Genomic DNA, 18,697 nt, shown 5'->3' on the forward strand with positions numbered 1-18,697 from the left:
GTCTATCCATCATATGACTCGCCAGAAAATCTCCTTCGTTAAAGACATGCCGATCAAATGAAAAAATGCCTGTCTTCTTAAAAGCTGCAGTTATGTTTACAGGGGTCGTTGCTCGGGAATAGGCCACTCCAACAATTGATGCCACATGATATATAGTTGCTGGTGTTAATGGATTAGCTTTATGCCACGAACGTAAGGGGTCATTGTAAAAGGTATGAAAAGGTATTAGAAGACCTACATCAAGCGGCTGTAATTTGTGTGTACAATGAGGAGGAACTGTCAGGATTGTAACACCATTCTCTTTGCACAAATTAATTCCTTCTATTGAGATGTGACTCTCATGATTGTCCATTATTAAGAGCGAAGGTTTTTCTTTTGAACTTAAGGTGTGTTTGATAAAATGCTTCAATACTTCTATAAAGCACTGCGTGTTCATCCATTCGGCTTTCGTAGCTAGTCCTAAGGTGCCTGGAGGAGCTACTACCATCGACTTTTAAAATGTACCCCTGGAAATACCACCACAGGTGGCACTGCACTACCACAGGTGTTTACGATGCAGCACGTTGTAACTAATGTTCCTTGTTCGCCACTTTTAATCATCGAAACTTGCTTGACGCCCTTTTGGACTAGAACCTTAGCTGAACTGTTTGCGACTATCAAAGTCCCCGTTTCATCCAGGTTATAAATTCTCAGACCATTTGAGAAATTTTTGCGTCCTCTTAAAACATTTTCTAGTTTTTCAAAAAATAATTCTACATTAGCAGGATTAAATTCTGCTGCCCTAGCTAAACTACAACCTTCGGGGGTTCGTAGGCTCAAATTTGGATGCCGTTTTCGAAATACTTTGTACCAACTTATTGATGCTTGGCCTGACTGTTCTCAATTGTCCGGTTAATATTACTAGCTTTGGCCAAAACATAGGTTAACTTGCGACAGTCGGTTACAGTTAGCCCATAAAACATCTTTAAGCAAGTCACAATTGAACAAGAACTTTTTCTGTGACGAAAAAATTTGTTTAACTTTGTAGTTAGGACTCATCCTACAAGTAGTGTCTTCTTTGTATTTTTTTACATATCTGAATCACAATTTTTTCAGTTAAACGACTAAAATTTTTCTGAAACTAATGCGTAAGAAAATAACATGTTTTAGACTTACCTTAAATACGTAACTATCGGTTACTATCAACACCACAATTTTATTGTTAATAGTGTTTTTCATACAAACTTTAAAATTGCGAGCAAAACAATTACTTTTACAATGAATGAACACTTGACATCAACTAAGAACAAAATGCTTCAAAGTGTCACTGCTTCTAAAAGATCAATGTCATGGTCATACCGCCAACTTGAGTTTTTTTTTAGTGGTGCTAACAATCGAAATTCAATTTACCAAATAGTGGCAAATGTCTCACTGTTCCCTCTGTCTCTCTGTACCCTCTTTTCCTCTAAGGCAATTAATATAAATATGTAAACAAAACGTATTACATATAAAAAAGTCGATAAATGGATGATGTCAAATATGAATGTGTCGAAATATTTGATTCTCAGGGAAACTGAAATTTTGTCTACGTAGATGTTGAAAAGTCCTTTCGTAGTCAATAAAAAAAACACGCAGAGCAACACAAATGAGGAAATATTTTGGATAAAAAAGAAGTATTTAACAATTTGCTACACAACAAAAATCTTAGCAGGTCACATGTAAGATACAGGAGTATCATAAAGTTAAACGTCACTTCCGGAACAACCGAAAAACATAATAAAAAGACCATAGTTTATTACAACCATCATCATCATAGTCATTAACATATTGACAGATGTGTTGTGGTTTATCATTGAACTTCAGCAGCTCTGACAGTTTTATTAATGATATTTCTCCATTGGTAAGGGTCAACTGTTATATGTTCAGCTTTAGCATACTGTTTCTTCAGAAGCTTTTTTGTAATACCGCGTTGGCGCTAACTCTGAGGCCTTTCTTGGACCAACAACCGCTCGATTTTGTGATCGCCTCGAGATATATATATATATATATATATATATATATATATATATATATATATATATATATATATATATATAATTATATATATATATATATATATATATATATATATGTATATATATATGTAATGACAAAAAAACTTTAAAAACCGAAAAATCGAAAGCCTAAAACTAGGAGGAAATAAGCTCTTACTGACACTTGCTAAACTGTTCAATAAATGTCTGTGCGAAGCGATAACACCGACGCAGTGGAACAACGCGGAAATAATCTTACTTCATAAGAAGGGAGATACCAGCGACCTTAGAAACTACCGCCCCATTAGCTTGTTGTCACAAGTATATAAGCTATTTACAAGAGTTATTACCAACAGGCTAGGAAGTAAGTTGGATTTCTATCAGCCAAGAGAGCAAGCAGGTTTTAGAGCAGGATATGGCACGAATGATCATTTACAAGTAATTAAGAACTTAATAGAAAAGAATGTTGAATATAACAAGCCATTAGTCATGGTATTTGTTGACTACGAAAAAGCTTTCGACACAATAAGTCATCAAAAGATGTTAAAAGCCTTAACAGAGTGCCGTATAGACCATCGCTATATAAACATGATAAAATACATCTATCAAAATGGGACAGCAAGTGTGAAACTGGCAGATAAAAAGACCAACGTATTTAAAATAAAACGGGGAGTGCGACAGGGAGACACAATTTCGCCAAAATTGTTTACAACATTATTAGAGCATATGTTTGAACGCAAATCTGAGTGAAAAAGGAATTAATGTCAATGGAGAAATGCTTAGTCATTTGAGGTTTGCTGACGATATTGTCCTTTTTGCTGACAGAATCGATGATGCAGTATCGCAACTGGAGAAACTATACCTAGCCTCCCTACAACTAGGATTAAAAATCAACCACACAAAAACACAAATCATGACAAATCTTGTGTTAAGCGAAATGATTTCAGTAAATGGCATGCATATTGAAGAAACCACCTCATATAAGTACTTAGGACATGAGATACGCATAGGAAGAGATAATCAAACGTGCGAACTAAGCCGCCGCATAGGACTCACTTGGGTGGCAGTCGGCAAGCTAAGCTATGTTCTTAAATCAGAACTGCCTATGTGTCTTAAAAGAAGAGTCTTTAATCAGTGCGTGTTGCCAGTACTTACATATGGTGCAGAGACATTAACACTAACCAAGAAAGTAAGAAATAAAATTTGTGTTACCCAAAGAGCCATGGAACGATCGATGTTAGGCATTTCTCGTAGGGATCGGATCACGAACAAGGAAATAATACGGAGAACAGGAGTGACAGATGTCATAGAAAGAATTATGACCATTAAGTGGAACTGGGCGGGGCACATAGCTAGAATGTCGGATAACAGATGGACACAGCGAATAAAACAGTGGAGATCGAGACAAGAAGCACATCGAAGTAGAGGTCGTCCACCAACAAGATGGTCTGATGACATAAAACGGATCGACAAAAATTGGATGCAAACAGCACAAAACAGAAATACATGGAAAAGACTGAGGGAGACCTATATCCAGCAGTGGATAGATCCGGGTTAAATGATGATGATGAATGACAAAAAAACTTTAAAATTCTAGAGTAAACTGTACTAGAAAGACGTTGATTGGGTTTAATTCCATCCTTTACAATAGGAAGCACAAAAGAATCGACAAAAAGTGTGACACACATCTATTAATTAAATGTAGCAAAATTTATCTGTAAAATAGTTAAAATAGTTTTTGTATTTAGATTTCATCTGTAGCGTTTGGTGGACCTAACCTTGATGAGCTGTATGTAACATCAGGAACATTTACTACTGATGGAGAAGTACTTTATCCGCCAGAACATGGAGGAACTTACAGAGTTACAGGATTGAACACCAGAGGCTATCCAGGAGTATCTGCTGTATTATAAAGATGTTTAATTTAATTCATAGAAAATAGATCTTAATGGGGTGTTTCTTTATATGTAAACGTGTCGACTAATTTTACAAGACAATCTAAATTATAAAAAATATATATAGTTTCTACATGACATTTGTTTTAATACCTTTAGATAAACTATAAATATGGGCCTTTAAACGATATATAAACGATAGAATGGGCCTTTCTAACAAGCCCCATACTAAGTATATGTAGTGAGTTAGAGCAAACCCCCCTAGAATTTAGAAGATTTTTTAAGAAGTTTGTCGTTTGCTTGTAAAGTTCTATCCTCTCCAGATATCCCAGTCTACCATAACATCCATAACAATCGTTTTAGCCACTACTCATCTCAATTCGATCCGACTTTATATTAACGAATTAACCGATTTCTTCATAAACATAGCATAACATTCCCAACAATATACCATCCTACCGAAAACCCTCCTCCTCCATGGATTGTAAATAAACCACCAGTGAGCACTGATCTATCAAAATTTAATAAACATGAATCCCCACCAGCCACCATTATTAAATCACTTCAAAGACATTATGGATAGATTTAGCGGCTTCCGACAGATCTACACAGACGCATAAAAAACAACGGATAGAGTGGGGTCAGCAATTTTTTCTTTTACTCATCATGAGCACTCAAAGGTGCTCAGAAAAATCTTCGGAGGAATAAAGATGGCAGAGAATATTTGAAGAAGACGAACGAGTAAAGAAATAATGACGATGTATGGAAAACCAGCAATTACGGCAAAAATAAGAGTCCAAAGAGCTAGATGGCTTGGATCCAATTTTATACGAATGCCAGAGAATCGAAATATTAAAATACGAAGGAGGGCGAAAGGGGAAAAACAGAAGAAGACGCATAAAGAAGAAATGGGTGGAAGAAGTAAAGCAAGACTTGTCGGAAATAGGCGTGGGAAATTCTAGAGAGAAAGCAAGGGATCTAAAAAAATTGAGGGAAATAACCAAGTTTTTAGAAGCCAGGGGCCTACAAGGCCTGTAGCACTATTATATATCACAAATTATATCAATGCTCTTTTTATGTTAGTGTGTAGTTAATATTGTAACCTTTCTTTGTTTTAATATGTATTTTCCATTGTTATCGTCTACAACCCCAGTGGTGTGGACGACATTAAAAAAATTATAACAATTGAAAGTAACTTTTTCTCTAAAAATAATAATGTAGGCATACTTACCACAGACTTAGCTTATTTAAGGGGATAAATGGATATTGGGAACAGGAAGATTTTACACTTATCCGCAGGTAGGTATATTGACATTTGTAAAATAAAAGTAAAACATATAATATAACTTTTAATATTTTGAATAATAATATTAATAAAATGATATTTATATAAATGTTATTAACTATAAAAAATCACACATATACCATTTCTTTGGAAATAATTATAAAAGAGCAATAGATAGAAACAGCTAGCTTACAAAAAGGCATCATATGCAAATTAATGGAAAAAGTACTGTAAATTAATTAACCACATACTTACGTATAAGTGTAAAAAGAAATGATTAGAATCTTCTTTTCTATACAGGAAGTCAAAAAATTTAAACCTACAAAACATTTTTTATAATTTTCCGATTCTAACATTTCTCTTCCACTTAATGGCTTTTAAAATATAGGTTTACAAATTAAGATAAACGGTTATTTTAAGTTTTCTTTATATATAAAACAGTCTTCAATTGCACCAAATATCCAACTACAATTTTTATGTTTGATGTTTTTGGTTTAGACCATTTGGCACGGTTCAGATTTATGTTTTAGATATATTTCGTCACAAATAAGTTATGTAGGGTAATATTTAATTGGGGTCCAATAACGCATGGCCAATAAATGTATTGAACGTCGACCTTAAGTGATTTCTCTCATTAGGGACGTTGTTAAAGAACTACTATTTTCATATTGAAAGAAAAAAAGCCCCTATCCAATAATATTCTATCACCAAGTTCAATTTTTTAGAAACTTATCTCGTAATTAGCAAAGGTATTTACGGTTTATTTTTCAATAATTCTACATTATTACATATAATCTAGCAAAAATTGGTCTTAGTTAATGAGCAATTAGAACAGGTACGTTCTTATAACTATCTGAAAATAGGTATCAATGAAAATTGTAAAGACATGCAAGAAGTAATGAGGAGAATAAAACAAGGCATAGTTCTTTTCAACGTCATGGAAAAGTAGTTTTGTATATAATATATACGCCGGTATATTAGGAGCCACGCCCTTCCGGTAGGGATCTATGGAGTATCACCGAGCCGCAAGCCCTTATCTCTTGCCGTACTGCTCAACCATAGGCCGATCAGACACTCAGATTTTTTATTTTTCCTTAAACCGAGCCAAGGCTTGAACACACATCCACTTAACCATTCGACAGTGAAGCGAATAAGAGTTGGCCGCCTGACCCGCTTGGCTATCTGACAGACTTTGTATATAATATAGGTTGTCAAATCCAAAAGAAAAGATACCTGATCATGGATAAGGGTTTTTTAGTTTTAAGTCTAATTTCTCGGGAAGGGACGACTACGGGGCGACATTCAGATTTTTATCCACTCCTTAGCTTTTCGTAGGAGATAACAGTACACTGAACAAGCAAACTAAGCAGCCGCAGTCATCCGCAAATTTTGAAACTGAATACTTCCAAAAATAAAGAGGAATTACCGAACAGTAATCAGTAAAACCCAATGAGGTTCGAAATAATATTACACATATTATGGACCGACTGAGTAAGAAACACTCAAGTTCTTAAAAGGTACAGAACTCGAAATATTGTTTAATCGCAAGAGATGTCAAAGTCGTAGAAGAATATCATGATTGACAAATATGCATCAATATTACAGATAGAGCACAACTTGTCTCCTTTGAAAAACAGTGACTAAAATTAGAGTAATCATGTTGTTGGTTTCTAACGATCAAAGAAATCATGACACTTGAAGATGAATCTAGATGATCCTTTTATTAAAAGATTATTAATAATCATTTTACTGTATTTCTTTGACCTGTATTTTGGTGAAGAGTATAATACTTGCCGATCTAAAATCAACGCGATTATTGTGTAAATACACACAACAATCGTATTTCTTTCCATACCAATTGATCCAAACCGTTTACAAAACCCTTAATTACTGTGCAACCATTGAAACACATTTATGATTTTCAAATCATAGCAAAATCCACAATTAGACAAAACAAAGTTAACAATAATACACAGGTTTTTGGACTTATCCTGTAAAATACTATAAACTAATACCACTGATATATTTGTTGTATTGTTACATCACTAAATGAAAATTCGTAAAACACAAAAGATACAGGGCGGTTAAACGTACAACGCTTGATTGATTTGAGCAAGGTGTATATTTATAGATGATTAAAATTTTGCAAGTATTTATAAAAGAGTTCATATAATTTGAGAAAAAAATTTAACACACAATATTCTACCCGAATATAAATCATTTGTTATAAATAGGCTGTGAGGTTGTGTAACAACAAAGTTCTTCAAAAAGTAAAGTTAAAATTTACTGTATTGATACCTGTCTATGGGTACATAAAGGGGAAAGAAAAGAAAAAAATATGTTGCTCAATGTTTTCTTAGTCTTGTGTTGAGTTTTGTTAAATAGCTTAATTAAACAATAAAGGAATTATGTTGATAATCGCACTGATAAGGCTATTTTTTATTCAAGGAACTTGATTATAAAATCATCAAAACTTCGTTGAAATTATTAAAGGCTTATGTAGAGCTAAATTCGAGACAGTAAATGAGTAACTGGATATAGAGTCAATAAAACTGACTGGGTTATTACACCAGGACAAATAATAGCCACTGGTCTTCTAGTATCTAGCCACTAGCTTCACAAATCACTTCTCACTGTCATGCATCTCCTCAAACGTTCTCTATTCTGGGTTGCTTTAACCCAGTTTCTTTTATATATTTTTTGTTTTCTATCATCTTCCAGTTGGAATTAATAAATCAACGTCCCAACCCAGTCCCTAAACCCCATTTAAACTCCAATATAAACTCCCATATCCACATATTGTTTCGTCATAGCTCAGTATGTCAGTATGCTTTTCTACAAATATTCAAAAATTGGTATCAAAGCATTTTTGCAGTAAGTTTGAAATTGATTGATTATACAAATTTCTAAAAAGTGTTACCATAATAACTTAATTCTTATTTGATCCACAATATAATTGAAATTAAGTAAACTTTACCCCATAAAGAATGATATGTTTTTTTATATCTTATTTTTGAAGTTAATTTTATTTATTTCTTTCCAGAAAAAGTATACTACGCTTAAATTAATTTCAATAAAATTTCCAACGTTTAAATAAATACGTTTTTTTTATCATTTTTTCACCTTCCAGAAAGTATATACCAGATAGGATTTAATACTCGTAATAGCATCCTTTTCAGTGATATTAACTATATTGTTACACTTTAAAATCACTTTATTTCACCAACAATATTACAATATTTAATCAACTCAATGACAAATATTCAAAAACTCAATTACTACAGTTACTTGAACTGTCAATTTCTTGTGTTTATAGACATTTTCCGACGTTCGAAACTTTTCTTCTTCTTCTTCCTTTATTGGGTAATATCCCAGGGGATAATTTGCCCAGCTAATTCAGTGGGAATATTCTGAACTTCCTCTAGACAATCGAATATCCCCATATAACACTTATTTTATATTGAATGAACACTATGCTGAAACTTCTTCTTCTTGGGCCAAACAGTTAGTATAGCGAAGAATACAACACATGATAAAACTTATGAAACATTTCGGGATTTTTCGATAACATCTCTTAACACTGTTCATTTTTAATACCTCTTCTTTTTCGATAAGGGACTTTTTCCATATGAAATAAATCTTACGGAACTGTCGTAACGCTGCTCCTTCATTTATAATTATTCACCTAGAATAACTGGCCTATCAGGGGCCGACTAAAGCCAACAGGGGGATCATTTCCATGGTATGGAGCTAATCTTTCGATATGAACTACTTTGTGCTTACTTTTAGCTGAAAACTGGATTAGATCGTTTATTTTGTGCAGGTCGGTGTACGGTCCTTTTTAGTTTAGGACAAAGTCCTTTCTTGCGTTTTGGATTGTATAACCATACTAGGTCACCTCTATCTAAAGTTGCCTCAGTAGCATGCCGAGGGAAGCTATTGCTGGAAGAGAAGGAAAGGAACCTTCCGGCAAAGAAAATTCCCATACTGGAAACAAACCTAATAGAATCAGGACATCAGTTTGAAGCTAGACATAAGGTACCATTTTCTGAGGTTTGGAGAAACTATTAAGGATTACATAAATAATTTACATGCTACCAGAGAAAATTCAAGAAAGTTAAAATTAAGTGCAAGGAAACAACAAAAAGAAACGACTGAGCACATTCTGTTATCCAATACTAACGCCATGATTTTTAAAGGAGTATTAATGGAAGCCTCATGTACTGATACAGAGAAGTTTTAAGAAACCCTTCGAAGAGAAACAGAGACAAAAAGGAAACCACGATCATTCAATACATCAAGTATTGCTGTTGGACCTCTAAGCACATCTAAGCGACTTTTTATGGAACGGAGACAGAATAAAAAAAATAAGACGACTAAGCAGACAAGAGGAAAACTAGCAATTTAATTCTACTACATACTTACGTGGAGTTTGAGTTTATCATTAACAGTAGAGTTCAATCAACTTCATCTAACATCAAAACTCCGAGGGACAGCTGAAGAATTTGACCTACTGGTCTGTTCACTTCTGTGATGGGTTATTGAGATGACCTCAAGTTGTCGAGATGATGGAAAAACAACTACTCAAGTTTTTGGAAGAGAAAACGGTTGCACCAGAGATCCCGTATCTATGACGGAAGAGCGATTATTAGAGCCAACCATTTTCTTGTAAGGACGCATGCAGAATGTTCATCAAATCAAAACGCGCGAACAGGAACTTTACGCGGTAATATCAATTCCCACTGCTGAAGGAACACGTCAATGGTCGATGAACCGACCGACCAGTTACATAATGCTGTCGCAGAGTGGCTTCAGCGGATTCACGTTTCACTGACAGTGAAAAATACCCCATCTTAAAGGAGCTACATATAATTAGCGAAACGTAGAGATTGTTCAATAAACGGATAGTTCAAATAATTTACACTTCAAACCTGGAAGACAAATAATTGATAATTCCGGCTCAGAATATGAAAACCTCAATTTTATTTAACTATTGTTTCATATGGAACAAGGATCTAGGATTATAAGATATATTGTATCGACTTATAAAGGATTTATCGCATTTTGTTACACATATCACTCCGAGATCGTAACATTAAAATAAAGGATTTTGGTAAGTTCACATCAAAATACAAATGTTATCTAAAATTATATTAAAAAATCATTTAAAACTTTATAATTTTCAAATTATCTGTGTTAAGGGGCTACTATACCAGGTGCTCAGCAACAGTTTCTCTTTTACCTCCCTTCTCTGTTCCTTAAAGTTAAGCGGAACCACAAAATGCAAAAATGGTTTAACATGAGTTATGTTTACGCATTATCCACTATTGTTATAATATATATATAGCATTCTATAACTTATAAAATACAAATCGTGTTTCGTGAATTTTATGAATTCGAATAACATTTTTTTTGTTTTCAACAGTTTGTATTTTCTTTTCATACAAACGAATTTTATGACTATATGGGCAGGGAAAATTTCGTCGATATTTAGTGATAATTAAGAGGGACATAATAGAAATATTATTATGTTTTGACTGGGTATGGTAGCACCTTAAAGTAAATAATTTGTTTTCCAAAATATACACTACCTCGCCCTGATATTAAGAAAACATAAAGTGAGCAAGAAATTCTTACATATTTTAATTTACTCTTTTTGCACTCTTCTCTTTTGTAATACAAAACACAGAAGGCTTTTGTTTCACAATTTTTCAGACTAGTATAAAAATGGTTATCTTAAGTTACCCTAATTTTGTCTAATAAACGTTTACCAGGGTACAGTGCTACACACTATATTGCAATAAAAATTTTTATTCAAAAGTTTTGTTTTATGTTATTTATGTATTTACACAATATAGCGTTGTTAAAAATACAAAACGCTTTAAATCAAATATGTTATTTTAATGTTTGTTATACATTTATTTTTAGATTTTTCTATTTGATATTATCTAAAAAAACTACTAATGCTTTCTTAAAAACCAATAGAAATAAAAAACGACTGTATAAGAGAGTCTTTTATACAAACATACTAGAACTAGTCGGAGAGCAGATTTTGTAAAGATAAGGTAGAAGATACATTTGCTCTCAATAATGCTCTTTTAAAGAATTCCAAAAAGTGACTTTTCGATCTCAAGATACACCTTCGATAAGGAATAGGTCAAGAAACAAATATGGTAATCCTGCTTTAAAATAAGTTCTACTCGAATACAGGAAACAAAATTTGCTCGGTATACGACTTTTGTTTGTTGTAATACAAGTGTTTTTAGCTTTGATTATTAAATCGTTTACATCTTTATCCTCCTTAGTCCCTATAATTTCAAGTGTTTTGTTCTGTAACGATTATGCCGCAAGATAAGGAGATTGTGAGGGATTGTAGTGGTAAAAAAATTTAAGTCAGAGTTCTGAAACACTAGGGTTGTAGAATACCAGGTGACTGATTATTTTTTGATACGAAATCTCTTTTCTGCTCACAGAACCCAAAACCATGAAATTAAGCCGAAATATAGTATGTCCACAACAGAGTACGTTAAACAAAAGCAGCTACATGGTAATTCATACTATGAATTTCGAGTTTTGTTAAGGTGAAAATAACAGCGTTTGTTTTAACTTATGTTCATACTATTTCAACTTTAAATTAATTCTGATACCTGGAAGTTACAATTTATTGTTCGATTTTGTGGAGTAACTATATATTTATAAGTTAATAAGGAAAATTCTAAGGTATCCTAAGCTTAAATTAAGAGATTCTAACCTCTAAACCTCTAAAACGTTTTGGCAAAAGCGCATGTGCAAAAACTCGTAGGACTAAGTATACACGACTTAATTAATATGACATGGAAAACAAGCATATACCGATAAAATTGACGAATATGGATTTGTTAAATCTCTTTGGAGAGTTTATGAAAAGCCAAATTTTAATATATAAGTTTTTAGTTGTAATAAAACTGATCTGTTTTGAAAAAATATGCCAAATAGTACTTTCACACAAGAAAGAGAAGTCATTGACAAGGTATAGACAAATAAAGGACATAATAATGAAGCACAGATAGTAGATATACTCTTTTGTTTTGCAACAATGCTACTCGGGATTGTAAAATTACGTCTTTACTGATTTAACAGTCTGGAAACCAGAGGGTATATAAAAAACATAAAGTCCAGTGTAAAGTGTCCGCTGCCTGCTATTAGGAAATCTAATAGTAAGGCTTGGATAATGAACAATATTTTACTGAAAGTTTTTCGAGTGTGTTTTGACCAAGAGAAAACAAATACTTAAAGAAAGCAATTTACTTCCTTCCCTAAGACGGAAAATTTACGTTGAAAACATTTGTGGCAACCAACGGTAACCGAAAGATAAGTCGAATTTAAAGCTCTACACTGGTGGATATTGTTTCTCTGGCCAGATACATAAAACTGGATATATGTGGTGATGTTAAGGAATCGTCACAACTAACAAGTTACATGAGAACGGTGAGCATCAGATTAAAATCTACAGACCTTTCTGACCCACAGAAGTCCATTTTCCAACAATCAAAGAATTTTTTGCAAAATGAATGGACGTGAAAATGGACTAATAAAGTTTAAACGAATAGCAATATAAGCATTTAAGATCAAACAAGATCACATTTTGGGATATTCTGAAAATAAGATAAAGAAGTTCCTTTGAACTGAAAAAACCTTCTTTTTGTCGTCTTTTCACAAAATTCTAAAATCCGGAGTTGATTATGTCGTATACCGAGATTCCACTGAATTATAAAACAAGACTAGTAGTATTACTGTAAAATAACACAGGCCAACGATGATAAAACATTTTTACTTAAAAACTTCTTATGTTTTTTAGAGTACTAAACCAAATATGACACTTATTAGGCTGTATCACCTACCATTACATTATATTTACACTTGAATTTACTAAATTTTCTGATTTTTTTAGACAACAGCTTTTATATAGTTCAAATGGAATTGTAAAATAACGTGTACTGGATGTAGTTGGCAACACTGCTGAAACACACTTACTATCTATTTACAGCTGATGTTTTGTTTACTGTCAACCTAACCTCACTTTCTGGTTTCCAGTACATGTATTCAGTAAAATGTCTAATCGTGGTTGTAGAACTCTGCTGACAGTTTTTGTTGTGTTTGATATTAAAAAACACCAAAGAAACATTACAGACTTTCAGAAAAAGGTTTATTTCTCATATTTTGGAACTAAACTTGGTGATCAGGATAGATCTTGGGTATAAGGTATCCCGCATAAGGTATGTTATGTTTGTGTTGAAGATCTTAGAAAATGGCCAACAAAAAGAGAAAAGACTTTAAGTTTGCTGTTCCTATGGTAAGAAGGGAGTCTAGAAACCAGATAATTGCTACTTTTACAATATTTAATTTACTCGCCATAACTCGAAAAAAAAAGAAGGTAATAAGCTACCCTAACCTAATGTCCGCCATCCAACGGATTTGTTATAAAATAATTTTAATTCTGTTTAAACTAGTGTTTTCTGATGTACAGTCTGAGCTAGATGAGCAAGATGATGAAGAATTTTAATACAGAAAATATAGAGCCTAAACAGTTTACGCAGATCGCGCTTAAGACTTGGTTAGGGATCTTGGGTTAACAAAAGAAAAAGCTGAATTGCTTGGTTCTAGACTAACAGAAAAAAACTTGTTGGCAGTTTGAACCAGCGTATATGTGCATAGGAAGAGAGAACAGCAGTTTTCGACATTTTTTTGAACAAGGCGATTTAGTGTACTGCTCAGATATTCCTGGTCTGATGAATGAGTTCGATGTTGAATACAAATAAAAAGACTGGAGACTGTTTATTGATTCATTCAAAGCTAGTTTAAAAGCGGTTTTATTACACAATGGTACACTTATACATCTATACCTGTAGGCCATTCTGTACATATTCAAGAGCTTTAAAAACCTAGAAATAATGTTGAATAAAATTGGCTATTTTGCTCATGGTTGGATGATATGTAACGATTTAAAAGTAACATGCTTGCTTCTTGGTCGTCAAGGAAGTTTTAGCAAATTTCCATGTTTCTAGTGTGAATGGGACAGTAGAGCTAGGGATCGACATTGGTCCAGCAAGAACTGGCCTGTCTGTGAGAGAGTCTTTACATCCTCCTTTACATCTAACATCCTCCTAACACCTCTACATATAAAGTTAGGCCTCATGAAACATTTTATAAAGGCATTGCTAAAGATGAATCATGTTTCAAGTATCTCTGTCAAAAGTTGTCAAACGTTTCAGAAGCTAAACTTAAAGAAGGCGTCTTTGTAGTAACTCGAGTTTCGAAAAATGATGCTCGAGGTTAACTTTGAAACACAATGACCTTAAATGAGAAAGAAGCATAGGTATTATTCAAGCAAGTTGTTACAACATTCTTAGGTTAGGTTAAGTTAGGACATAAGACCAAGTTTTCACCAAGATATTAAATTAATGGAAAAACGCTATCACGGCCGCTGGAACACCATAATGGGTGACTACTGTTGGTTACTTCACTGAGAAGTGATTCATCGAAGAAAATACTACACAAGAAGATTTAAAAAAGAGAAAGGGAGTATAAACCAATTCCATCTGACTAATGAAACTACATTACTAATCTGTAACACTATTTAAAGTAACCTACTGTAAATAAAAACCATGATTTGATTTAGAGTTTCATTGAATTACTATATAACGTATACGGTTTTTAAACTACGTAACAAAAAGCAGGTTGCTCAAAGACTATGGGTGATACAAAAAAACTACGACTAGATTTGGTTTTAGAACATAAAAAAAGTCAAAAAGTTTTCAACCATTTTTTTGTTCGCCTGTGTAATTTATCAAAAAAGTGATAATAAATTATACAATGCTAACTAACAATAGGAAGGATGGACGGACTCTCTGAGGTTATCAATAAATTATGAAGGCAAAATATTTGCTTTCTCCTCCTCCTTTATATTTTGGTCTATAAAAGTAATTAACTAAAAATGGTAATGTCACAAAGTCACTATTGTCTTAATTAATGTTTTTCTATTATGTGAAAAATCTTATGGGATGTATATTGTATGTTGATAAAATCTAATATAATTTATTTGCGCATTGTAGATTTTTGCACTAAAGATCATTCCTAATTTATATTGCATGTAATATAAACTGAAGACTTTTTTAGTCGACTTGTGTTATATTAAAAATGTAAACAAGTGTTAAGAGGGATAAATAAAATCAACACATTTACTCACCTTTCAGCATATAAAAAAGACAACTTTACTGGTACATTTTTTAACACTTCAGTTGTCAGTACCTTCAAAATTATTTATTAGTGTAAATCAAAAAGTTAATTTATATATAAATTAACGTGTAACAATTTCAGTAAATATAATACTAATGTATCCAGTCTTCTAAAATGCATTTTGTATTTTTAACAAACTACTTACAAAAGTTAACTAACAATTACACTAATTTTTGACTTATCTACATCTCCGTGAGCATTTAATGTTTTGTTGTTTAACTTGACTAACATAATTGTTGGCACCCAACTGTATTTAAGCTTTGAATGCATCTTCTCTTCGAAGTTCAGCCAAAACGGGACTATATCTTTTACCTAATCTGTGCAGTGTCAATTTTTTGTTAGTTGTCGTTTATTTACATTGGAAATATTAGAAGATAGCACCATTTTAAATAGCAGAAGCTGGTAAGTAAAAAATACAACTGTTATAAATTCAAATTATTACGTTTCCTCCATTATCAAAGTTTAAATAATGTATTCTGTCTAGATTTTTATGAACAAGTCAAATGTTACTGTGTAAAAGTAGTAAATAGTTCAGGGACTACAGCATAGGAAATGTCGTTTGAAAACTCGTTTAAAAATGTCGTTAGCAAACAGGCCTACGACATATGTAAACAGTATAACTCCTGACTTAGCTCGGATAATTTCCAATCCAAGTAACGAATTTTCATGTCTTTTAATTTAGATATTTCATGTTGTACGGCTTTTAGGCAATAACAATACCTACAAGGATTATGTTTTGTTGGAAAAGGATGAAGTCCAACATTATGCTGTTGAAATGACAAAATATTGTAAATAATGTATCAAAAAGAGATGGATTAGAGGACCAGTAGTTTTATCGAATGGCCTCTACGATCACCTGAAATGAACATACTGGATTTTTTTATGCGTAATTTGGGAACACACTGTACAAAGCAAAAATTGTCAATATAAAAGAATTAAAACTGCAGCGAAAATGAAATGGGCGGAAACAGACATGTTGCATTAATCGATAGCCAATTGACAGGGTCAATACTTTGGCACCAATATAAAGTCGATGGGGCCTCTCCATTGAAATAAAACAAGGTATAGGGAGGGCAAGATTAGCATTCATAAATATGTTATTTTCTGAAGCTTCTATAAAAAGTTCGAAGCCTTCGCAATGTGGTGTTCCAAGCGCATTTTAAGAATTCCATGGGAGGATCGAGTGGTACATGCGGATACACTTTGTTCTTATTAAAAGTAGAGGGTATTGTCCATGAAGCAAAGCAAAGCTTTCACTTCATCGGATATAATTTATCTGTCAAATTAATTTTTGGTGTCAATAGGACAAACAGATAAAGTAGAACATTTTTACAACCAGTACTTGACCTTTTTCATCGAAATTAATTAAATCTAAAAAATTAGTCACAAATAAATAATTTCACAAAACTGTTGTAATTTTTATTTAACCAGTTCCAGTTTGAGTGTTTGGTTTGTGTAATTTTTGACTGAATCTTGCACTTTTTAGGAAAAGGAACGTTAGTTTGACACTGCAAGGAATTTGTTACCACGTTAAAATTCTGTTTGAAAATACAAAATCTTTCTCAAACTTTACCATGTTGGTCTTATAATAATTAAAGAAATTATTTGCGGAGAGAAATAAAATATGATACAAAAACAGAAATTGTATATTCCATAAAAGATAATTACTTTAATTTTTTTAACCAGCTTTTAAGTCTGTATTTCCAACCAGAATCTTTGATATTTTTACAGTTCACAATTTTGCTATTCTACCTAACTAAGCAACAAAATAAAAACATCGTCCGTCTATATATCAAAAAGACTTCTTTCACATTTCACATCACTTGCCTAGACATAATCATTTACAGTACTAGATTCAATCACTATTTTCCAGCGATCACACATACATACTTATGTATCCTCTTAACAAGTGCAAGCTGGTGACCTAGATGCGCCATTCTATCAAAAACGGAATGAAGATTGATTTATTTTCAACGAGAAAGTATTTTTTCTTGACTAGTATTCAAAATAGGACACAACACATAAAACACAGAGTAGGGTTCAGTCCAATCGTTTACGAAAATGTTAGATGTGAAAAATGGTATAAAGGATCTTAATTATAATAATTTCTAAATAGTACTTGTATGAAAACCTATTTTTTCTTGTGTATTTTTCTTCGGCTTTCTCCTAGATTTACTCTGCTTATTTTCTAGCACTATTATAAAGTATTATCTACATGTTGGTATGTTATGCCAGCGGCAAACGCTTAGCACTGATGTATTGTAGATTTAACATCCATTTTCCTTGTTTATTTTTTTCATTCATAATATAAAAGTTATTGGGATTTCTCGTTCGAGTTCTCTTCTAATTTGTAATATATAAGGATAAGTCTATAAATTCTAACATATAAGGATTTAAACAGTTAAAAACATTACCTAATAATCCTAAAAATATTCTTCACAATTCCACATTTTCGTAAATTGGCACTGCTTTGAACCACCCTGTAGATTTAATTAAAATACTAAGGAAAGTAATATTATTAATAGGATATATTGAAGCAATTTTAATAAAACAACGCATCTGAAAGTATAGTCAGCTTAAGCTTTCTTGGTGCTTAACCGAATGGTAACCTTCAACCAAATTGTTACCAGTTCGCCATTCCCGGTTTGTTGAGTGTCATGAAATAAATTTGACACGAGGAACCGCTTTTTGCACTAGAAAAGAACACCTTATCGTTTCGCTCGCACAAAAACTTTAACCTCTGCGATTTTTTATGCATAAACACACCGTCTAAGTGTCCTGATTCGACTGAGCGGATTTCTATGGCTTTGTTGCCCCAACCCATGATTTGGCCTGTGCCAATATAGGCCACGGAAGTTGGCATTTCGCCCCACTAAAACAAAAAAAAATGTATTACAATTTATAATCGAATAATATTTTATAAGTGAGAAATTAATAGAGTAACGGGAAATTATTCGTCTTAAGACTGTGTTTGAAACCAGTATTAAAAATAACGAATTGATTCAAAAGATTCACGCATGGTGACGTAACTTTCTCTGGTATGTACGTAACCGCGAGTTATGGAGCGTGAGCGTAATATCAAGAACGTATTAAAAAGATTCCTTTCGCGAAGTATGAAGGGTAGACGTATAATAAAAGTATAAGAAATAAAATCACAAAAAAGCTATTTTAACTCTTGTGATTTTTATTATTTTTCCATTAATAATAATAATTTTTAAGATTTGTAATCA

At 32.7% G+C, this 18,697-nt stretch overlaps 2 protein-coding genes across 11 annotated transcripts in view; one reads left to right on the plus strand and one right to left on the minus strand.

The window, feature by feature from the left end:
- Positions 1 to 4,045, plus strand: part of LOC140446463 (uncharacterized) — a 63,032-nt gene extending 58,987 nt beyond the window's left edge. The window contains exon 15 of the mRNA XM_072539016.1: positions 3,761 to 4,045. Coding sequence (XP_072395117.1) covers positions 3,761 to 3,925 — 165 coding nt within the window. The 3' untranslated portion in view covers positions 3,926 to 4,045. The remainder of the gene's footprint in view (positions 1 to 3,760) is intronic.
- Positions 4,046 to 6,473: 2,428 nt separating this feature from the next.
- msn (serine/threonine-protein kinase msn) overlaps positions 6,474 to 18,697 on the minus strand; it is a 212,660-nt gene continuing 200,436 nt past the window's right edge. For all 10 annotated transcript variants that reach the window (XM_072537565.1, XM_072537568.1, XM_072537567.1 and 7 more), the window contains one exon: positions 6,474 to 18,339. In XM_072537565.1, coding sequence (XP_072393666.1) covers positions 18,091 to 18,339 — 249 coding nt within the window. In that variant the 3' untranslated portion in view covers positions 6,474 to 18,090. The remainder of the gene's footprint in view (positions 18,340 to 18,697) is intronic.

The sequence above is a fragment of the Diabrotica undecimpunctata genome, chromosome 7 (assembly GCF_040954645.1).
Source record: "Diabrotica undecimpunctata isolate CICGRU chromosome 7, icDiaUnde3, whole genome shotgun sequence".
Taxonomy (NCBI): Eukaryota; Metazoa; Arthropoda; class Insecta; order Coleoptera; family Chrysomelidae; genus Diabrotica; species Diabrotica undecimpunctata.